General features: G+C 38.1%; 1 protein-coding gene across 1 annotated transcript; it reads left to right on the top strand.

The window, feature by feature from the left end:
* The first annotated feature begins 10,132 nt into the window (after nucleotides 1-10,132).
* Nucleotides 10,133-21,177, top strand: CCDC195 (coiled-coil domain containing 195). The gene is made up of 3 exons (XM_072797150.1): nucleotides 10,133-10,473; nucleotides 15,176-15,428; nucleotides 20,924-21,177. Exons 1-3 carry the CDS (start codon nucleotides 10,212-10,214, stop codon nucleotides 21,045-21,047), a joined length of 639 nt encoding a protein of 212 aa, XP_072653251.1. The 5' UTR covers nucleotides 10,133-10,211; the 3' UTR covers nucleotides 21,048-21,177.
* The last annotated feature ends 3,425 nt before the right edge of the window (nucleotides 21,178-24,602 follow it).

Raw genomic sequence — 24,602 nt, 5'->3', positions numbered from 1 at the left:
GTGTAAATACACATACACGCACATACACACACACACACACACACACACACACACTTACATATCACATTGCCTGGTATAAACAACATGATCAAGAGCAGCAGCGGTGAAAGATATTCAGGACGATGGAAATGTTCTGGGTCTTCACTGTCCAGTCTCATGAAGCTGTTGATCTCATCTCAAGATCCTATGTGTCTTAATTATATCAGCAAAGACCCTTTCTCCACAGAAGGTCACATTCACAGGGTCTAAGCATTGAGATAAAGACATTTATTTGGGGAGCCACCATTCAATCCATTCCAGACCACACCAGCCTGGAGTCCATTGAAAGACCCAGAACTCCCTCAAGAGAACTTTTGTGGGGAGCTGTGCTGCCTGGCAAGCCCAAATAAAGTGCCACAGCTCAGATCTGCTATAGCAACATGTCCAAGCCCCACTTCTCTGGACTGTTCCAGGTCAATGCTGAGCCCAGAGGGGCAAGTGGGGGGGGGGGGGGACAGGAGGGCGGTGACCAGTGCAGGAGATTCTTGCCCAACACAGGATTTCTCTAAAGAGCAACTTCTGCTTGGGGACCCCACACTGACCTGGCCAAGATTTTCTCAAAATTGTACCTAGGCTGACTTCCTCTTCAACCCTTCCTTCCCCTTCTCCCTGACTCTCCCTACCCATTTCTGCCTACCCCTCTCCTCTTTCTCCTTCATAGCATTTCACCTAAGGAATCTCTTGCATGTCTAACCCTGTCTTGAGATCCACACAAGAATGGCACAGTCAGGCACTGGGGATGCTGGGCCTAACCCTTGTCTCCATGGAGTTTCAAATATAGAGGCAGATATGTGAGGAATCATTTTTTCTTACTATTTTGAGAAAAGCTACAAGTGAAGTATATGGGGTTCCCTGAGAAAATGTGCTGTGGTCTCTAAGCTGGTCAGGGGGTTCAGAGTAGGCATCCCCAAGGAAGGGCTACTTAAGATGGGACCTGAAGGATAAATAGGAGGTTTCAGGGGAAGATGTAGAAGGGTTTTCAGGCCCAAAGCAATAAGGTGTGTCAAGACCCTAAGACAGGAGGCCCTTTGGACATCTAAGAAAGGTGGTGACTAAGGGAATGGTGACATGATGATAGACAGTGAGAGGTAAGCAAGGGTCTGGTTATTTTATTTACTCCTAACAACAGATCATAAGTCATTATAAATAATGAGGATAGGATAAATAGTGGCCAAATCATATCTGAATGAAACATAGAAAATCAAGAATTACAAAGACCACCTAAACATTGTCAGAGAAAATGGAAAAATTACTTACAGAGGAATTAGAATTAAATTTACAGAGTATCTAACTAGCAACAGAGGTCAAAAGGCAATCAAACAATGTAGTAGAGATCCTATTTTTTCTTATAAACAAATAAATTCCTTTTATTCAGAGTCCATACAAATATAGGTTATCTTCAAATGTGCGATATTACCTGAGAAATAAAAGTTGAATAAATACAGAGTCAATACTGCCCATATCCCTTCATAGGATGAGGGTATTATCCAAGTTACACTGTTTACACTACCTGATTCCATCAACAACAACCAAGATAGAAATGAAGTGGAAGCAAACTGAGAGAAATCCAGGGTATTGAAATATTTATGTCTACCTCTCTCCATTTTGTAGTGCTCAAAACCATTTTGTGATCTTGTAGTTGATAGATAGCATTTTAGAAAAAAGTCAGTGATGTCCAGTGAGGACTGGGAACTTCCAGGAAGCCTTATAGATATTATAGAATTTTATATCCTACTGAACCCTTATTCGCAAGTTAGAACAAAATGAAAGCCTCTCTAGTTATAAAAGCATAGTTCAGACGTCCAAAGACCCTAATTAAAAAAAAAAAAAAAAAAAAAAAACTGGGCAGCCCCGGTGGCTCAGCGGTTTAACACCACCTTCAGCTTGGGGTGTGATCCTGGAGACCCGGGATCGAGTCCCACATCGGGCTCCCTGCATGGGGCCTGCTTCTCCCTCTGCCTGTGTCTCTGCCTCTCTCTCTCTCTCTCTGTCATGAATAGATAAATAAAATTTAAAAAAATAAAAATAATAAATAAATAAATAAATAAATAAATAAATACTGATTAAAAATGCACTAAAGCAAGAAGAAAGATGAACCCAGGAAAAAAAAAAAGACAGGGAAAGTCCAGAAAGAGTCACAATATATTCTTTCTTTTTTTTTTTATTTTACAATATATTCTTAAGCTTAGTCATCTGATGATGGCAAAAAAAAAAAAAGCATGTTTTTTAAAAAGCAAATTCTAAATAATAATCACAAATAAAAAATGGTTAAGGGAAAGGTAAAGAATGTTAGATTTTGTAGTGGTCAAGAGGAGGAAGAAATATTGAATAACTTCTCATTAAAAAAATGCATTTAAAATTTTAAATATATATATATATATACATATATATATATATTTGTTAAAGGAATAGAAATACAATTAATACACAGCTTTAAAACCAGCAGAAGAATAACAAGCACGTTTTGAGGACTTTCTGTATGCTAGCCCTATTGAAGTGCTCCATGCCACCCTTAGAACCATCTCATGAAAGAACTGCTTCTAGTCACTATTTCTCACAGGTGGGCAGCGAGGGTACAGACAAGTGAATGATCCAAGGTCACATTGCTAAAAAGTGGAAGCCAGAACTCAAAGCCAGAGACAGTGCTTTCAGAGGCTATGTTCTTTTTTTATCTGTGCTATATAAAGGCAATTTTATTAAGCCATCTGATGACAGAGGTAAGGGAAGAAAAGGAAGTCGAGAGAAAAAGAATTGCAGATAGAGAATTATGTGGAAATAAGTCCAAATATATCCATAAGGAGCGTAAATGGGTTTCATAAATTCATTATTTGGGAAAATAATCTGAAGTCCACACAGTAGCTTGCAGAGCCCACCTGCTCTGTCTGCCCCTATACCTGCCTGACTCTTTCTCGTACTTTCTCCTATTTCCCATCCTGTTCAGATGGCTCTGGCCTCTGTGATGCCGGCACACATGACCAGAATACAGTTGCCTGTGTTCTTTCCATTCACTATGCCAGACATGCTGTGTTCCCATCGGTTTTCTCCCTCCCTTCCCCGGGTCACCTTCACAGTGACACCTTTCCTTGCTGCCCTGTTTTTAAAATGAATTTAAAATCGAACTCTCACTGCCCTCACCTGGCATTCTCTGTGTCTTCTCCCTGCCTTATTTTTCTCCATAGCCATATCCCTTCTAGTGTGCTTTACATTTTGCCTATTTATTGTGTTTCTTTGCTGTCTTCCTGACTAGACTATAAATTCCCCCAGGTAGGGAGTTCTGTGCGTCTTGCTTTTCAGTGAACATCCAGTGCTTGGCACATGATGAGGAGTAAATAAATATTTCTAGAGTGAGTGCATGTGATGATAACAATAGAAATGACAAAATATTTAGGGCTACATGATAAGACAAGTATTGCATAATAAAATACATGCAAGACTCTACTGGATAGAACTACGAAACCCCATGAAAGTACTTAAAAGTAGACCTGAATAAATGTCCTAATAAAGACTTAATACAGTAAAGATGTTGACTCTTCCCAGTTGACCCATAAATTACAAGAGGGATTTTTCAGAAAGTAAAAATATCGTGGCTCAGCAGAAAGGAATAACTTGCTTACAAAGACACAGCTAGTAAGTGCCAAAGCTTGCATCGGACCAAGCTCTCTTCCCCTTCGATCCTCTGCCTTCCTGTCCCCCTCCTGGCCTCCAAAGCCCCCCTCCCTGCAGGGCTGAGGCTGGGTGGCAGAAAGAACCATCAACCAGCAATCTTCAATTTTAACATTTGATGTTATTCGACTAACACTTACTGAAAACTGACTCATTTCAACGTACTTATGGTAAAGTCATTTACTCTTCACCGTTATCCGTGGAGATAACTATCCTTCTGTTTTATATACAGGCTCAGGAAAAAAAGAAAAAGAAAAAAAAAAAAAAGGAATGGCTTGGTCTTACAGTGTAGGTTTATCCAGTAAAGGTTCTTCACAGGTTGTCTTGCCTGGAGGCTTAAACCTGGTGCTCAGTAAACGTTCATTAAAGCAGGTTGATCTTGGAGAACTATATTACTTTTCTGGTCCATGGGACCAGAGAAACTTCTCTGGTTTCTCATGGGAAAAAGGAAGGACTCTGTTTCCTAGAACCCACACACATTGGAGACCGAGAGAATCTATTCATTCCTTCTAATATGTTTTGTTGGGTCTGCACAGTATATCTGAATGGTTGAATTAGTAGCCCAGCTTTAAAAATGTGGAGTTCTCATATGAAATCTGGATTCCCAGCTTTTGGGGGAAGAATCTAAAGGACTAGAGCCTGCATTCCATCATGGCAACAAATGTCGGGAGGTGAGTAGTTGCTGAACTTGGCATCATCGTTCATTTACTGTACCTGCCTCTCTGTGTAAGACATTTGATGTATAATTTCCGCAATGCCCAGATTCTCTGAAGATTTAATTATGAGTTAGGGTCAGAACAGAAGTTAGAACCCATGATTTGGCCCTGTCGATCCTATCAGTGCAAATTCTTTGTACACATGCCAGTCTCAAGAAGGCCTTGAAATTCTTGGACTCATTAGAGACCCACCACAGGTCAGCAGTAGCCTATCAGATGGGGGACATTCCTTCCCATCTGTGTCTCCATGGAAGTCTCCTCATGCTCACACAGTCAGCCAAGGCAAGATCATCTCGCATCAGGCTGCAAAGGGAAGCAGCTAATCTCTTTCATGTGAGTTGACCCAGGGCATCCTTAAACATCCCTCTCACAGACTTATCAGCATTTCGTGGATGCTGCGCCCATCAGAAACTTCTCATCTCCTCCTTCCTTTCCACATGGCTGCTCTGCCACTGTGTGGTACTCAAATGTCAAAACAACAGCGAGATGGCAAATCTGCTCCAGAGTCTGGGCTCATTGCAGAGCCAGATGCTTCCGGTCACCTGGGAAATCACTCTGACAATAGCTACATATCGAGTTCAAGGTCAAAGTGAATTCTCAGCAGATCCTGCAAAAGTAGAATTTCTCAGCAGCTGTTTAAATAATTCATAACAGCAGAATGTATGCCTGCCTGAAAAGTGAGACATAAGATTTCACGTAAATGACATTTTTCTCTTATGTCTTAGAGGGGAAGGCAATTGGGTATCTCCACACAGGGCATGTGGTCTAGTGGTAATGATGCACTTAAATCCCCGAGTTCTAATCTGACCTGGTTCATCCTCTGTCACCGAATAAAACTGAAGTTTCTGACAGATTAAGGAAACCACATCAGACCTACACACCATAGTCTAGCAAGGCAAGATTTTATGTCCAGAAAAAAGACGTGCTGTGTCATCATTTAAAGGTAGATCGAAGGAAGGTACTTGAGTGACAAGTCTGTTTTCTGGAAAGCAGACATTCTAATGCAGCTCATCTCCTTTCTTAAACTTTGTCCTTGGATGTGGGAAAAAGCCAAAAATCTACTGCATTCCCACCAAGCAGACTCATTCATGCTGGAGGCTTGAGGGGAGTGGTTGATTAGCTGATGTAGCAGATGAGGGAATTAGCTAAGTAGATGCCTAGGGAGAAGCACTCACAGTCACAGGGACGGCTGAGACCAGGGTCCTCAGGCAGGAATGTGTCTGGAGTGTTTATGAAATCAAGAAAGCCAACGCGACTGGGGTGGAGTAGAGTGTTGAGGGAGGGGAGGGGCAGATGACATCAGCGGAGCCAAAGAGCAGACGGCTAAGACCTGAGGAGTCACTGTGGGAACCTGCCTTTTACTCCCACTGCACTGGAAAGATCAGTAGAGGCTACTATGCAGAGGGCAGACTGATCCAAGTGCATTTAAGTATGTTTGGACCTACTCGGGTGTGCAAATCCACTTTGTCAAATGTCAATTTTATAAACCTGAATGCAGATCAATTCTTTCCAATGAAAATGTAGTGTCTGAATTACGATGGGCTGTAAGTGTAAAATACACATTGCATTTGAAAGACTTAGTGAGAGAAAAGCCCTGTAAAGTATCTCAGAGGCAATTTTAATATTTATTTGCATGTTGAAATGGTAATTTTCTGGATCTATTGTGTTAAATAAAACATGCTAGAATTAATTCAACTTTTTTTTTTCACTTTTTAAATATGGCTACCAGAAAACTTATAATTGCTCCCAGGAAGCTTCTTCTTATAACACAATTTACCAAATCTGCTGCAGGAGAATCTACAACACATGTAGGGTTGGACCTATAGACAAGCATTTTAAGCAAGCGCTCCCAAGTGATGCTGATGCCCAAGTAAGGGCTCCTGCTCAAGAAACAAGCCCCAGAGTCTTTATTTTGCTAGTTCAAGATAAAGTTCCAAAGCTCCATCCAGTCATGGTGGCAGTGACCATAGCTCTTTTTCTCTTTTCTTTTTAAGATTTTATTTATTTATTTATTTATTTATTTGAGAAAGAGAGTGAGCAGAGGGGAGCCACAGAGGCAGAGGGAGAAGCAGACTCCCAGCTGAGCAGGGAGCCCAATGTGAGAGGGCAAGGGGGCTCGATCCCAGGACCCAAGATCAGGACCTGAGCTGAAGGCAGATACTTAACTGACCGAGCTACCCAGGCACCCTGGCCATAGAGCTCTTCTACATGTCAATAATCACCTGCTCTGCCATTCATCAGACTGGATCCCCATGCCAGTTTATTGCCTGGAATATTCGTTGAAAATACATCACAAATAATTATAGAACCACCAGTCCTAGCATTTATATAAGATTTTACCAATTCTAAATAGCTTTCACTCAAATGTAAATTTCAAAATTACTATGACAACTATTAAAGACCAAAACTAGTTTCATAAGGAAAAACTCCAGTTCTCACAGCCATCTGACTTAATCACCAGCTGACTTAATCAAAAGTAAAAAAAAAATCCAGGAAAATTAATACTGATTCATTTTATTAAATTTCTTTTCAATTATCTATTTTCATTACTTAATTTTTTCCTTATGGAATTCTTTCATGTAACTATGTATTTTTAATTCAGATAGCATAGAGAGATAAATAAAAATTATCCCAAATCTTACCAGAAATAGGAATTGTTTTCTTTTTGGGGTGTTTCCAATCCATTTTACATGCTTTTAATCTTACTCCATTTACAGTTGGATATATTGTATTTTCACTTAACATTTTCAGGTTCAGAATACTATTTGTTTTATAACTATTCCATATTTTATTTATTTATTCTCCTTTTTTGAACATTTAGATATTTCCAAGATTTTGCTATTAATGTGCAATGAGCATACTTTTACAAAAATCTTTTTTTTTTTTTTACAAAAATCTTTAAATGTAATTACTGTCTTAGGTAGAGTGAGTCTAGAAAGTAGAATGTAAAAGGCGAGAGTTAAAAACTTTTTAAATATCATTAATACTTACTGTTAAATTGCTTCTCAAAAAATCCTATCAATCAATAAGTATTGTCAGTTGATGTGTCAATAAACAATTATTAATAGTTTTGTATTAACTTTATTCACTTTTCAAAATCTTTGCTAACTTGTTAGGCCCGTCCAAAAAGAAAAAAGTATTTCATTTTTTTAATTTTCAGAATTAATTAGTGATGTTGGGCTTTTTTCATGTTTTTTATCTTTTGAGTTTCTTCTAGGAATTGTCTGTAACTTCTTATCTACAAATTCACTAATGTTTGCAGTTTTCACTTTTAGAGCTACACATTATATTGAAATTTTTAATAAAGTGAAAACCCAACAAATACTCTTTATTTTCACATACTTCAAACTGTTGTCTCCAGATGATCCCTAGAATGGGTTCATCAATTTTTTTTAAATCCCATAGAGATTTCGATTGGGGTTCCATTAAATCTATATCTTAAAAATAAATTGACTTCTTTAAAATATATAATCCCCTCACTATGGATTTTTTAAATAAATAAATGATTACTATCTTGTCATTTCCAGCAGTTTCACAAGTTATTTTTATTTCCTGCTCTGTTGTGCTGGACATAATTTCAAAAATGATTCTTACTGCCCACCTTCTTGGAATATTTTCTTAAAAATATTCTGATATTCTATTCCACTCTATAGAAGTTAGAACAGTGTCCTCTAGGTTATTCTAATCCTTTGGGAGAATCCATTTAGGCCTGACATCCTAATTCAAGAGGCTTATAAATAAATGGAAACATGTTTGAGGGAGAGTGTCCATGATGGACTTAAGACCTTTGATCCCACATTAGATCGCAAACAATTGAAAGAATTGAGGATGTTCATTCTGGAAAACAGACACTCATTAGAACATGATGGAACAAGAATTTTCATTAAAACAAGGATTGGTTGTGTTATGTAACCTCTCCAAAGAGAAGAATGAGAAATAAACTACATAGAGGCCAGTTTGTGGTCATTGTGGATAATCTTAATTAAAAAGTAAAGAGCATACCTTGGTAGGAAGGAGATCCTCCTACATGGGAAATACCCAAATATAGGGTCAATAATGAATTACAGAGATGCTTTGAAAAGATTTGAACATCTGATAAGCGGTTTGACTAATAACCTTTAAAATCTAAATTCCAGGGACCCCTGGGTGGCTCAGTGGTTGAGCATCTGCCTTGGGCTCAGGGCGTGATCCTGGGGTCCTGGGATGGAGTCCCGCATCAGACTCCTGGCAGGGAGCCTGCTTCTCCCTCGCCTGTGTCTCTGCCTCTCTGTGTGTGTCTCTCATGAATAAACACATACAAATCTTTATTAAAAAATAAAATAAACCCAAATTCCATATTTCCACAACCCACTTCTATGGCCTATAGAGTGCCTTGCACAGAAATGTTTACTGAAATTCATTTAAACACAAATAGAAGTAGTATAAACAGCCATATTATTTTTAGACTTATTTTTAAAATAAGCACATCTTAGATTTAAATATATATAAAAATGTGTATGCATAAAAAAGGAAGGGCAGAGCCTGTGGTTCAGTGGTTTAGTGCCACCTTCGGCTGGGGGCCTGATCCTGGAGACTCAGGATCGAGTCCCACGTCAGGCTCCCTGCATGGAGCCTGCTTCTCCCTCTGCCTGTGTCTCTGCCTCTCTCTCTCTCTCTCTCTGTGTGTGTGTGTGTGTGTGTCTCTCATGAATAAGTAAATAAATAAAATCTTTAGAAAAAAAAAAGGAGTAAGACTTTCTCCAATCACTCCTTCAAACTGCAGCCTTGGATCAATCAACAAATATTTATTAAGGTAGGCCAAAAAAAAATCAATATATACAGAAAACAAGGAAATGAATGTGCAAGGAAAACTATCACCATGAAAAATTTTCCAATCATTTTTACCCTATTGCAGAAGTGCATATGTTTAAACATTAATTGAATTTCCAAATAGATACTGCTATCAGAGCATATGCTATTTAAGATTCATACTTTGCATTCCCAACAAAGAAACCTTGTCAGGAAATAGGTAACAAAAGCTGTCAATCGTTGCATGTCCTTCTCATTCAAGATTAATGTTCAACCTATATCTTCTTACATTTCCAAAATATCCCTCGGCAACTTTGCCCAAGCAAATATTCTAAAACCAAATAATAGCAAAAATGCTTACAAGATAGAAACCTACTGAAAGTGATTGTCTGGGTCCTTGACCTTATCTTGAGAGATTTAGGTACAATTAACTTTTATAGTAATCTCACTGCAATCATATGTCCCCTATGATTAATTTTATCCTCAATCAACAAGTGTCAAAATTAACAATTTACCCCCAAAGTACAGAATTATGACATATTTTATAGAAAAGACAAGGCATAATTCTTATGCACCAGTTTTCATGTCCTAATGACAGTTGATGATTCTATAAAACATTTGATACCAGAAGTAGTAACAGAGAGAAACTGAGTAGCTGGTAGGATGGTGAGTTCATGACAGAAATAAGAAACTACATTCCTCCCTGGAAATTTTTGGCATGCTCTCTTCTCTTCGGGCACAAAGCAATATTCTAGAACTGTGGATTGATATGAAATTAAAGATACAAAGGAAAGCTCTATCTGAAAAGCAAAACCCAGAATGAATAAGTCATGGAGATCCTTTTCCTCCCTGACAGTCTAACTCCCCAGGTGCTGAAAGACGGTCCAGAGAAGAGTGACATCTATTGTCCAGGAAGGTTTACTGGTGGGATCAACCAGTCCCACTGAGTAGACTGTGCATTGGTTCATGAGCAAAAGGTGACCAGAGCCACCCAAGAAGGGGCAAATGGAAGCTAACATCCAGTTTGTGAGAATTATCCAGGAAATGCGAGCAGAGATCAACAAGCTAGAGAAAGAGAATCATGTCCTTCGGATGAAGCTGACTTCAAGTAGTCAGAGAACCCCGGGCCCCAGCAGAGAATCAGGAGATGAAAAGGAAGAGGAAGTCACATACCTTGGTAACCTTGAAAAAGCATCTGAAAAATCTCCTGCAACTCTTCACGGTGGTGCTTCCACTGGGGCAGCTCCAGCTGTGCACGAACACCAAGGTACCAAATGTCCATAGCTCTTCTGGGCTGTGCCCGTCTTTGCAAAGCTCTCCTAAATTCAGGTTTATTGTGCCTCTCACATAACTGCATAAGTTGGTATTTGCAACAGTGAGTTCCATCCTTTTTCTCCTGGTTGATTACCTTTAAATCCCTAGGGGAATAAATCGTTAGCATCTTCAAGCAACATATTTTAGCAACATCAAAACTATTTCTAGATATTCCTGGAAAGGTAAGAATGACAGGTTGATGAAAACCAGTCACATTATAACAACAACGTGGGGTTTTTTTTTCCCCCTTCTTGACCTCAAGTATTTAAATGTCACATAATAGCACACTAAATGGGTATATGTCAAATGCCATGTTCACTTATTAAGCCACAATATTGCACAGTAGTTAAGTGTATGGATATTACAGTCAGATAAATATGGTTGCAAGTGATTTGTCATTCATTATCCACTTGACTCAGAGATACTTACGAGAAATCTCTAACCTTTGTTTTCTACATTAGGAAGCCTTAGAGTACTTACCTCACATGGTTGCAGTACCTATCTCACAGCAATAATAGACTAAGTGCTTAACATAGCATCTGGCCAACACACAACAAATGGCAGATGTTGTTTCTTATCCATGTTTTACAAAGAACCTTACTGCCCTATAAGAATGTGTGTTGCATGTAAGTCAACCTCCTATACAGGTTGAAGATTTCAAGACGCAGGGTCAGTGTCTGATATATTTTGAAAATCAAATCTCCCTCACTTTTTATGGGAAAGTATTTTGACTGCGAAGACTACACACACGAAGTCGGAAATCAGCAGAGTGAAAAATACATTCTACATTTAAATTATCAGTGCTTGCCTACACACAGCATATTCAAATAAAATTGATGTACATAATTAAATAGTCAAATCTTTTAATATTATCTGTCAAAGGCTTCAGGCAATGCCATTTAGAGGTTCTAAACAGCTTGGCAAGGGAACACGTCATGTTTGCCAGCTGGTTTTCTCTGTTGGAGAGGTCTCTCTCTCTAGCATGGGGCCCTACATTTCAAAACTGGAACAGATTCCAATCAGGGCCTTTTCCCTTTTTGCCAAGTGCAACTCTGGATCTGAGTAGTTCTGTCTGCTGGTTATTTAATAAAATTAAAGAATAACTGATAAAGAGGTTAGACTTCTTCCTGGTTAAAGAAAAGAAAAAAAGAAGAGAAAGATAGGGATATTTATAATACACACTTACCCCATAGTTCCTCAACCTCTGCAATCTTGGACATTTTGTACTAAATAGCTCTGTGTTTAATGGATCTGTCTTGGATACTGTACACTGTCTAGCAGCTTTTCTGGCTTCTAAATACTAGATGCCAGTAGTACCTGCCTCTTACCCTCCAGTCGTAACCAACAAAAATGTCTTCAGACATTCCAGATGTTGCCTGAAGAACAAAATTCCCTCCATTTGAAAACCACGGCCTTACTCCAAAGGTAGATGACATTCCTTGAAATCTATTCTCTATAAGCTTATCATTAGCTTAACCTAATGAAAAAGTATGTTGAATCTTAGTACATCTGTGGCTATTTTACAACAAGAATTACACCATTCAAAGGACAAAGAGTATTACCCTTTAAACTCTCAGGGCCTGAATGCTATCAAGCTTTGGGGAGTTTAGACTATTAATTAGAGCTAAACACACAATTGATATCATACTTCTTCAGCATATGGATGGTAACTGCCAACAAGAATGCTAGCATTAAGTTTAAAAGGACTGGTGAAAAACTGGTAACATTTGGGGAACCCTCGTCAGTTGCATTAACAAAACAAAGAAAGAAATATGATTTAAATTTGTGCTTGGAAGCCCCGTTGAGCTACTCTGCATGTCTTTATCTGTGTCTTATATTTTATGTGCTATTACAAAAGTAAGTGACATAAGCAGGAAGAACATTGGCCTGAGCATGAGGACACTGTATTGTAGTCTCAATTTTGTAATAGTAGGACACATAAAACTCCTGACCTCAGCATCCTCATGTAAAAATGAATGGAATAGATTAAACGCCTTCCCAAGCCTCTCCTAACTGTAAAGTTCTGTGATCCTATGAATGTAACATGCTTTTATGATCACTCACCTCATCTGTGAAATGGACATAGTGATCGAATCTATCTCTTATGGCTGCCGAGAACATTAAAAGAGATAGCACAGGTAAGATTCAACATGAGTTCCTTGGTGGTAGTTATCTTCATATCATTGGATATGCCAAATAAAATGCTATTTGACTTTGGCATAAGTTTTTTATCAGCAATTTTAATTTTAAGACATTGCCAGTATCTTAACTTCAAACTGAAGTGGCATTCATACTTAAAACTGAATCATAGACCTTTGCTACTAGAAAGGAATCTTCAAGATCATCCCCTTATTTTACAGTTGAGGATATAAGACCTAGAGGTTAAGCAACCTGTCCAATTCTTTAAAAACAGAATAATATAAACCTATTCTTTGAGAAGGAACAATATGAAATCAGAAATGTGAATCTCTTTAAGAAAGGGAATAATTAAAGAGAACCTGGAAGAGAATCACTTGGAACTAAAAGTTCTTTTGTTGGTTGTGCAATATGTGTAGTGAGACAAAAATGAGATTTTATGAATAGAGAAGCCTACTTCCCCATCATTCACCTGAGGGCACAGAGCTATGCTACATCCCAGGGACACAGCTGCTTGGGAATATATATAATATATATATATAATGAAGAAGAATGCAGAAGAGCACCTGATTAGAATGAATCTTTGTTGAATAAACTCTCATGGAAGCATCTGTAATAGGGGATAAGCATTTGGTAGATATGAAATGCAACCAGCACTTTCCGGGATGCTGCCCTTACCCTCCAGCTCTGCGCAATGTCACCTTGGGACCATCAGGAGAGAAATACTTTGCTGCAAGGAAGATAAAAGAAATGATTCTTTATAGGGATCCCCCAGCATTGCTGGACCTTTGATTCTCTGCAATGTATTCATATCCTTTGCTGGCAAATACACTGCATTTGGCAGCGATCTCTGAAATTGTGCTAATGACCCCATGATGTTGTGTTGAATATCCTTTCCCTTTTATTGATAAGAAGTGAAAGGATAACAGACTATTTGTGACCCAGAGAGATGAAAAAAGAGCAAAGTTGATAATCGGTCAAGTTGGAGAAGTTGGAGCATAGGTTTCCAAATAAGAATAAACTTCCCCTGGCCATCATCAGCACAATTTCCTCTATTGTGATTTCCTACCATTCACTATAAAAAGATTGTTTCATAATCCTTTCAAACAAAAATTTTTATGATTGTCAATAGCCATAAACTTGTTTTTAGACAATTATAGAAGTTATAGATCATGGCCAAAGTAGTGTTTAGAAATAATTTAGAAAACAGTATTTGCATACAATTATTAACTTCAGATAGATTTGAACTTAAACCACCTCCCCCCACCCCAAACTCTTGCTTAAAAGTTAATCTTCTGCTCTTCCAAACCGTAAAAGCCAGGGCAGCCTCCACTTTTTGCAATGGCCTTAATAATCATCTGCATTCTGCCAATGTAGGCAGCAAACCTAAGTAAGAAACAATTGTGCTTCTAGCACTCTTAAAACTGAAACACGATGCAGGCCTTTCTTAACTATCCATGCTAGTTCATGCCAGAACTGTAACAAGAAAGAAAAAAGATTTGACAAACATTCCTTAAGTGCTCCAGAAAATGAAAACCAACCCATGAGGTCAGAGTTCTTAGCCCCCTGGGTAATAACTGGATGTCTGGTCAGCATTAGTACAGTGTCATGAGGATTCAGACGAACTAAACTCCCTAAAATAAAGCTCTTTTAATCAAGTGCCTAAGTTACAAGGAACAGAGAACCTTGATTCACATCAAGAAAAGAACTTATTGAAAGTCCTTGGAAACTAAGGCCATAAATCTCTCCATCTCTCTCTCAGGAACACTCCAGTTTTCTATGCAAGGCACCTCTGCTTCTTTCCACATATGGTCCTGTGCTTTTATCTCTCAATCAACAGGCTTCCTCATAATGACAATCCCAACTAAAGTCAAGACACACCAAGTATAGGCCAGTTAACAGCAACCAGCTCAATTATTTGTGGCCGTTCAGGTGGTGAGGGTCTATGATGAACAAGTTCTTCTACAATCTTCTAGAAGGAGAGAGAAAAGCTGTCCAGAGTTGGCGTCTCCAGAATATCCATGGTCATCCCATTGTAAAGTCTTGTTTTATTATTTCTACGTGTCCAGGTCTCTTTTTTAATGCATCTTCACAAAGGTCTTCCTGACCACACTATTTATACAGTTGTCAGAGCCCCTACCTCATCTGTCTCTATCCTTTTGCCTTTATCAGCCTAACTTGACTTCTTAGGACCTATCACTACCTGAATTTTATCACATGATGTTTGTTTATCATCTGCCTGCATGCAAGAAGGTAAGCTCGTGTGGGCAAGAGTTTTGTGTGAGTCACTACCATATCCCCATCTCTATCTCATAAAAAAGTGCCTGGCATGTGACTGGCACTCAATTATTTGTGAAATAAATCAGGGAACAGATGTAGTTTATGTGAGGAAAAAATGAATCAAAAGCAATAGATATATTTAGTTCATTTTGATGAAGTACTATTAATATAATTTGCCATTTGTGGATGTCATTCAAGGTAAAATTTTCATGAACTTAAATTTTGTGTCTCCTACACAGACAATGTCATGATTGTTAGACGCTATTCCATTTCTTCACCTATTCATTCATTTACTGCAAAGGATCCTCGGAAAGGTGGGGAAAGACACCCCAAGAGTGGGATTCTAGAAGCTCAGAGAAGAGTTAAATCACTGGCATGTTCTTCAGTTAAGAAGCAAGACAATGAAGAAGAGATGTTTGTAGCAGATTCTTTGACCAGCACGAGTTCCAACCAAAGAGCTTCTCCTGAGCATGTTTTTGGTCAGGTAACCAGGTAAGATACAATCTGCTTCAATCCAGGTGATTGGCACATGCTGTGATGGGTGCTGAGACATTCCTCTGGATAAACAAGGTCTTAATCTAGTGGAGGAAACAAAACCAAGTAGGCTCTTAGGCCTAAATAATTTCCATCTCACTTATGTGCATTTAGGGATCAAAAGAAAGAAAAAACTTTTTTGAGGTCAAATGGCACTCTAACAAACTCCTCTGTGAGCAGAACACCTAATCAGTGTGCTGTTCCTCATCGAACACCAATGACTGTACTCTGAGCTGGCCACTGTTGATAAGATATTCAGCAAAAGCAAAATGTTATGTTTGAAACTTTCATTCAGTGGCAAAGATACACAAGTGAACGATCACTCTAATAAAGTGCTTCTCAGGGAAAAGACACACTTCTTTTAGGAACACAAAATTCCTCTCTGAGAGAGGACTGTTCTTGTGCAGGAAGTGACCCAATGGGTTTTGAGGGGTATAAAAAAGGCATAACTGAAAAGGGCCAAGAGACAAAGACAAAAGGAATTTGTTCTGCCAACTAGAGGAGCTGGTGTGTAGGGAGGTAGGCGCAGCCTGAGGAAAAAAGAGATTTGAGGAAATATTTGAGAGATAGGCAGGGAGTCTTTAAGAGGAACGTTGGACAGTGACACCAGAAGTGTGTAGAGCCAATGGCCTTTTCAGAACAAAATTGTCACTATCAAGTCTAATTTATTCCCTCTGCAAGGCTAGAGCATGATCTCCCCTCCCCCACCCCTGCCTTCTGATTCCCAGTTAGGCCTTGACTCTCTACTGAGAGTCTCTATACATTTGTCTCCCTCAAGGAGAAAAAGAGGCCTGGGTTCACATGGAGAAGAGAAATTGGAACAAATGTGGTTGTGGGAAGAATAAAAGAGTCATCAAACTCAGCAGTGGCAAGAAACCAAATCGAGGGGTAATACCAGTGATAGGCCTGCTAGGACTCTCATCAATATTGGAAAGAGCATGGACCTCCCACAGGATGCAGGACGCAAAGGCTGAGCCAGTTTCATTTGAATTTTACAAGACACGATGAAAATCGTGTTTCACTTATAGAAAGTTCTATTATAGGAATAGAGTAGCCTGAGTCATGAAAGACAGCTGCATGTAGCCAGGCAAAGGAAAATGGAAAGATCACCCCAGGTAGAGCAGAAAAGGCAAGGAGATAGAAGAAAACATGACTGTGGGGAAAACTAGAGTAGTCAAGTGAATGAGGGTGAAGGAGGGAGCAAGATCCATATGAGAGGCCTTGCGTGCAATGCTCACAAGGGTGTGCTTTGTCCTGTAATTATTGGAAAGCTAGTAAAAGATGTCTTTCTGAAAAGTTTTAAAAGGCAAAAATTTAAAAGGCTAATGTTACAAATACCACTGTTTTCATCTGCAACAATTTTGTCACATTTTCTTCAGATGTTTTTTATATATAAAAGGAAAAAAATGTTACTAACAGAGAGAAAGATCCTATATCTCTCTTCTCTGGTCCTGTCAATGGGCATGTGTTATCCTAAGTTTCATTTCTATCCTATTGATCTATTTTTTTCATACCTTCATTACATTCATTTATTCATTCATTCATTCAATAAATAATCCTGGAGGCATGTCACATGCTGGACAGAATCTACGCCATGAGGATACGGTAAAAAATGACATTGTCCAAAGTCCTTGCCCATGGGGAGCATGTTCCTTTGTAACACTGATCATCCATAAACAAGAAAATACATAAAAGTGTATAATTTGTGTTAGATGGTGATACATATGAAAGATAACATTAAACCAATTAAAAGGAGGAAAAGAAGGGTTGAAGGAGCAAGCATTGTTGAAATTGTACATATCATGGCTAGAAAATACCTCGCCATCTGAGTAAAAAGGGAAAGTGTCCTGATGATTGCTGGGTGGGAAAAACTTTCCAAGAATGGAGGACAACAAATACAAGAGATGCTGGGGGGCGCATGACCAGTGTTTGAGGAAAGGAAAGGAGGCTGGTGTGACTGGAACAGAGTGAGCAAGCAAGAGAGAGGGAGGAGATGAAAGCAAAGCATGAGGGGATGACCTGCTACTCCCCTGCAATGATTCTGGATTTATTCCAAGTGAACTAGGTGCATAACATACTCCTTTCATTAAAATAAATAAATAAATAAATAAATAAATAAATAAATAAATAAATAAATAAATAAAAAAAAAGACCATGTTGGGAGTTCTGCTTGAAAAAAGACTGTAGGAAAATGATACAGAAAATAAAAAGACCAGGTTTAAGGCTAAAAAAATAATAATAATTGAGGTTAAGACACCTGGGTGGCTCAGCGGTTGAGCCTCTGCTTTCGGCTCAGGGCATGATCCCAGAATCCGGGATCGAGTCCCACATCAGGGTCCTAGAAGGGAGCCTGCTTCTCCCTCCACCTATGTCTCTGCCTCTCTTTCTGTGTTTCTCATAAATAAATCTTTTTAAAAAATATTCGAGGCAAAAGATGATTATTTCTTGGCCAAGGGCAGTAATAGAGGATGTGGTTTCTGGATATACCTTGAAGATGAATCTCATAAGATTCATTGGCAGAGCAGATGTGGGATACAGAAGCAAGAAGTGGACACCCAATCGTTGTGTTCCAATGGCCATGTGTTTTCCAAGAGGAGAGAAGGAAGAAAGGCAGAGAGGTGCCTTTTGCTTAAAAAAATCGTGTGTGTTTATGTATATAAAAGCACTAAATGTTCATCGTAAAAAAGAATGTCCATTGTTTTAAAAAATTATATATATACACATATACTTACATATATATACATATGTATGCATGCATATATATATATACAGTTTATAAAGGCACTAAATATTAATTATAAAATGAAAATTACAAAATATAAATGCATTCAAAGTAAAAAAGTATAAAAAGGAAAATCTTCTATAACTTCAGTCTATGACCACCATTTAGATTTTGATGGACATCTATCTTTCCAGTCTGTGTCTGCATATTTTGAAATTGTGCCGTGCACATATCATAATGTTTTATTTTTTGCACTTAAACCATTACATTCTCGCAGACCTATAATGCTGAGAAATATGGTATTATTAATTTTCCCACTTCAATTCATGTTATTTTCTGTGATCATTTGGCAGCCTAACCAACATTTATAGTGTATTATTTTTCTGAAGTAAAATGTTTTCCAAATTCCAAGCTGCCAAAGAATAAACTATTTAGAACACAATCCATTGGTAATTTAGAATCTACTTTAATGGGAAAGACTGAGCCAATTGCAGGTTTGTGTTAAAACAAGAAAATCAGTAATGGCTTGAAATCAACAGCTGGGTTGGCATAAAATCCAATTGATGCAGATAACAGTTGAGAAGAATAAAGCATGTATTTTTTTGTTATAGTGCTTTTTAATTTTGTCTTTTACTTCCTCAGTAATTAACTAGTAAAGTAATGTGTCATCACATTAGTCCTCTAATTTTTTTTTGTAAATCCATTTACTTTCTAATAGCTCTCAAAGAATTTACAAAGATTTATCAAGAACCAATTTGCTTGGCTTTTGAAGCAGGCAGACATCATACCTAATTTGCTTGTGAGCTTTTTCATTATTATACCAAGAAAGTGTTTTACAAAATAATGCCAATGTCAATATTTCTAATAACAAACACTCTCCAAAAACCAGATAGAGAACTTTAATTTTTCCTTAGTTTTCATGGAAACTACAAACCTAGAAATCTAATGTTCTCTTGTGTTTAAGAAAAAAAAAAATCTCTGGCTGTCAAAAAAATTAGGGGGAAAGGTCCATATAGAACATAGCATGAAGCATAGAAATGTGTAATCACTATGTTGTAGACCTGAAACTAATCTAACATTGTGTGTCAACTGTACTCAAATTAATATTTTTTTATTTTAAAGATTTTTATTTATTTATTCACAAGAGACACAGAGACAGAGAGAGAGAGAGAGAGAGAGAGAGGCAGAGACATAGGCAGAGGAAGGAGAAGCAGGTTCCATGCAGAGAGCCGGATGTGGGACTCGACCCCTGGATTCCAGGATCACGCCCTGAGCCAAAGGCAGACGCTCAACCACTGAGCCACCCAGGCGTTCCTCAAATTAATATTTTTAATAAAAGTTAATTAATTAATTATGAATTTAATTAGAAATACTATATTATTCATTTTGCTGGTAAGAGAAACCAGACACATTAAATAAATACACAGTTGACTCTTGAACAACCCAGGTCTGAACTGCACCACTCCCCTTATACATAGAATCTTTTCGGTAAGTACAATACCTTCTGATTTTCTTAAGGAACATTTTCTTAATGATTGCCTTTATTTTCTCTAGTTTGCTTTATTATAAGAATACTGTATATAATACATACAATATGCTAAATATGTACTAATAGAGTATTCATGTTATTGGTAAGGCTCCCAGTCAACAGTAGCCTAGTAGTAGTCAAGTTTGGGGAGGAATCAAAAGTTATGTGCAGATTTTCCACTGCCCCAGGGCTGAGAGCCCCTAACCCCTGTGTTGCTCAAGAGTCCACTGTATCCTTTCCTTTTCTTATAGCAAAATGGTTAAGAAAGCAGCCTCTGGAATCAGATGGATAAAATCTCAACTCCATCATTGGCCTTAGAAAAGTTATAACTCTATTTTATACCATAGTTTATTCTTTTGTAAAAAAAAAAAAAGAGAGAGAATCATAATAGCAGTTATCTCATAGTTTTTGTAAAGAACAAATGAGATAGTCAAGTGAGTGCTTATAAGTGGCAGAGCAGTTATTATTTTTATTGATCCCAACATATGGAACCACTAGCCTTCCTCCCAAGGGAGGGAGCAGATGTGTTCCCCTGGATACAGGCCACTATATGCCACTCAGTGAAATGATAGCCTTATCTACTACAAAGAGAGAGAGAAAGAGACAGAGAGAGGATGAAATTGGAGAAAAGACAGTGATTTCATACACCATTCTTTTGACTTTTTCCTGAGAGTTGCATATCCTAATTTATGTCAAAATTCTATATAACACTGTTGGAGGTGAAAGGAGTGAGCACAATGGAACGATTTAATCCTTCAGATGACAGGAGTCCCTGACACCTCTCCTTTCTTCCCTTTGTTGTTCAGGTGTGATGGATATTCCGTTAATTCGAAGTCTATAATTGCAGGTTGATCTGGATTATAAAATAATGGTCCCAAATTTCTGCTTCATTTCACCTGAAGAGCTTCAATGTGAAAGACTCTTCACCTGAGACAATATGATATTCTTTAACTTTAAACATTAAGAAAATAATCTTCCCTCAGTTTAGTTTTATCAGCACTCTACATTGGGCTTAATGAAAAGTCCAATTCCAATACATTTTTGGCATTATTGTTAAATAACTAAACAAAATATATTATGATGTATTTCAAATGAGCTTTAATGCTTTAGGTAGTATTTGGTGGCTTAGAAAAATAGTTAATATTCTATATAAAGGCTCACTAAGAAGTCTTATTTACCTTCTCTTTATTCTGCTTTCTTTAGGGACAAGATAAAGACAGTCAGTTTCCTTTTACCCATGGATGTGTCTTCATATTCCAGAAATTCAAGTTCTGTGAAATGTTCACCAAATCAAACCACAAACCAGCTAAGTACCATCGCAGAATAGGCTGTGTGAGGTGATGAAATTTAAGAAACAGCTAATTCTCAAGACATGGAAACACTGAGGCCACTCTGGGTCAGTGTTCTCTCCTATAAAGAGCTCTGGGAAGACGCCCAGTAAGACATACAAAATGCTTGGAATCAGGTCAATGGACTTGTCAATGGACTTGGCCAAGAAATAGAAGTGATTACTTTCTGTTGTTGTTGAATACTAATGTTGATGGCTGTACAGTGACTATTGTAGTCTCTCTATGCAGCATGTGAGCAATTAAATGTAATTAAATTAAATTGCATGGTAGTGTTCAGTAGCTGCCTTATGCCATCAGGAAATGCTGCTGTTTACGTTATAAGTGTCACTTCCCAGATGAACCTGTAACAAATTTAGGGGGGAAAAAAAGTACTATTTTTGATTAATGTTATAGAAGCAATAGTGATTATCCTTATAGTTAATTGTTTGTTGATATTTCACTGATACTAACTCATTTGGTCTTTTAATATTCTGTGTCACAGGCATGGGAGCACAAATACAGCAGACTCCCATATGGTGGGCTCAGAGCAATTGTGGGCTGGCTAATGACAAAGCCACTAAACTTGCTTAGAAGGAAAGAAAAAAAAGATTCAGACGATCATTACTTAGGGATTGGAAATGTCAGAATTCCATCAATTCCTGAACTTCTTTTCAGGAAAACATCTCCCCCTCCTGGTTTACAGCAATCACGTTCAAATACCAACACCCTTTTAAAACTAATATATTAAAATATTCAGAGCTGGCAGCCCAGGTGGCTCAGCAGTTTAGCGGCTCCTTCAGCCCAGGGCCTGATCCTGGAGACCCGGGATCAAGTCCCACGTCGGGCTCCCTGCATGGAGCCTACTTTTCCCTCTGCCTCTCTCTCCTCTCTCTCTCTCCTCTCTCTCTCTCTCTGTCTTAAATAAATAACAATCTTAAAAAATAAAATATTCAGAGCATTAAAATGCAGATTCCTGGTGCATCTGGGTAGCTTAGCTGAGTAAGCATCCAACTCTTGATATCTGCTTAGGCCGTGATCTCAGAGTCATGAGATCAAGCCCCCTGTTGGGCTCTGAGCCCAGCAGGGAATCTGCATGAGATTCTCTCTCTCCCTCTCTCTCTGCCCTTCCCCTTCATGTTCTCTCTCTCTCTCTCTCTCTCTCTAATAAATAATAAAGATCTAATAAGTAGATCTTTAAAAAAATGCAGATTCCTTGTTTCCGCCCCAATACCAACACTCTTTTTAAACAAATATTTTAAAGTCATCAGAATGTTAAAATACAAATTCTTTGGTCTCACCCCAGACAAATTGAATTGGCTGAAGAAGTAGGGGGACAGACAGGGAGCAAACAAGAAATTCTCATTTTAAATAAGCTTTTTCAGCTGATTTCTGCTAGTGTCAGCTATGCTTACAATTCACTGTTGTAAATACTAAAAAGCATAGTCCAGGGCTCTCATATCTGATGCCAAGTTGAAGTGGAAGCAGTGAAGCAAGGAAAGGATAAGAATGGTCCAATCTGTTTCTAAGAAAGGATTTTAATAGTCACAGACAAGCTCTTAGAAGGGAGATGGATGAATCAATGAAAACCCTGAGGTAAAAGCTACATAATGGGTCAAATGCTTCTTTTATTTATGATATTCATTTAAGATTAACAATATTCTCAACATTATAAAAGATGTACAATAGGGTAAACTTACAACCAGAGGGGAAAGATACAAATGAGATTTAAAAACACATTCATCTGGGAATAAAGACACAATTCAGTGGATAATTAGATAGTAACCTATGAGATTCTTGGTATTTTTAGTCATGCACAATAATATTTTCTGCCTACTTACAAAATAAAGACTTTTGTGTTAACATCAGTTAAAAGACAAATTTCCTAAACAGTAAAAAAAAAAAAAAAAAAAGCAATAACTGACAACCACCCAAATTACAATGTTATAACTGGCAGAGATATAATGACAAATTATCCCCAATACCAAGTTTGATGACTAGTATGTGATTGGCATTTCACACATGTTCTGTGAGCTGAATTGAATTAATATTAACAACTACATCATTCTAACACTGCCCGGTAAAAAACACGGCACCATCAAATGTTAAACTTTAATATTAAAGCATTTAATATTATGATTAAAGAAACAAAGCCTCATTTCTGGTCACTGACTCACTATACTGTTTTTTTTAATAATATATTTATTTTTTATTGGTGTTCAATTTGCCAACATACAGAATAATACCCAGTACTCATCCCATCAAGTGCCCCCCTCAGTGCCCAACACCCATTCACCCCTCCCCTTTTACCACCCCTAGTTCGTTTCCCAGAGTTAGGAGTCTTCATGTTCTGTCTCCCTTTCTGATATTTCCTACCCATTTCTTCTCCCTTCCCTTCAATTCCCTTTCACTATTATTTATATTCCCCAAATGAATGAGACCATATAATGTTTGTCCTTCTCCGATTGACTTATTTCACTCAGCATAATATCTTCCAGTTCCATCCACGTCGAAGCAAATGGTGGGTATTTGTCATTTCTAATGGCTGAGGAATATTCCATTGTATACATAAACCACAGCTTCTTTATCCATTCATCTTTCGATGGACACCGAGTCTCCTTCCACAGTTTGGCTATTGTGGACATTGCTGCTAGAAACATCAGGGTGCAGGTGTCCCGGTGTTTCACTGCATCTGTATCTTTGGGGTAAATCCCCAACAGTGCAATTGCTGGGTCATAGGGCAGGTCTATTTTTAACTCTTTGAGGAACCTCCACACAGTTTTCCAGAGTGGCTGCACCAGTTCACATTCCCACCAACAGTGTAAGAGGGTTCCCTTTTCTCTGCATCCTCTCCAACATTTGTGGTTTCCTGCCTTGTTAATTTTCCCCATTCTCCCTGGTGTGAGGTGGTATCTCATTGTGGTTTTGATTTGTATTTCCCTGATGGCAAGTGATGCAGAGCATTTTCTCATGCGCATGTTGGCCATGTCTATGTCTTCCTCTGTGAGATTTCTCTTCATGTCTTTTGCCCATTTCATGATTGGATTGTTTGTTTCTTTGGTGTTGAGTTTTTTTTTTTTTTCCACTGGTGTTGAGTTTGATAAGTTCTTTATAGATCTTGGTAACTAGCCCTTTATCAGATATGTCATTTGCAAATATCTTCTCCCATTCTGTAGGTTGTCTTTGAGTTTTGTTGACTGTATCCTTTGCTGTGCAAAAGCTTCTTATCTTGATGAAGTCCCAATAGTTCATTTTTGCTTTTGTTTCTTTTGCCTTCGTGGATGTATCTTGCAAGAAGTTACTGTGGCCGAGTTCAAAAAGGGTGTTGCCTGTGTTCTTCTCTAGAATTTTGATTGAATCTTGTCTCACATTTAGATCTTTCATCCATTTTGAGTTTATCTTTGTGTATGGTGAAAGAGAGTGGTCTAGTTTCATTCTTCTGCATGTGGATGTCCAATTTTCCCAGCACCATTTATTGAAGAGACTGTCTTTCTTCTAGTGGATAGTCTTTCCTCCTTTATCGAAGATTAGTTGACCATAAAGTTGAGGGTCCACTT

This window comes from Canis lupus, chromosome 24 (assembly GCF_048164855.1).
Source record: "Canis lupus baileyi chromosome 24, mCanLup2.hap1, whole genome shotgun sequence".
Taxonomy (NCBI): Eukaryota; Metazoa; Chordata; class Mammalia; order Carnivora; family Canidae; genus Canis; species Canis lupus.
The sequence above is the reverse complement of the archived record's forward strand: the minus strand, read 5'-3'. Positions and strand labels throughout refer to the sequence as shown.

Coding starts and splice junctions, on each gene's coding strand:
- CCDC195 (XM_072797150.1), top strand. CDS start 10,212: ATGGAAGCTAACATCCAGTTTGTGAGAATTATCCAGGAAATGCGAGCA. Junction 10,474..15,175: donor AGCTGTGCACGAACACCAAG/GTACCAAATGTC, acceptor TCTCCTACACAG/ACAATGTCATGATTGTTAGA. Junction 15,429..20,923: donor GTTTTTGGTCAGGTAACCAG/GTAAGATACAAT, acceptor TGCTTTCTTTAG/GGACAAGATAAAGACAGTCA.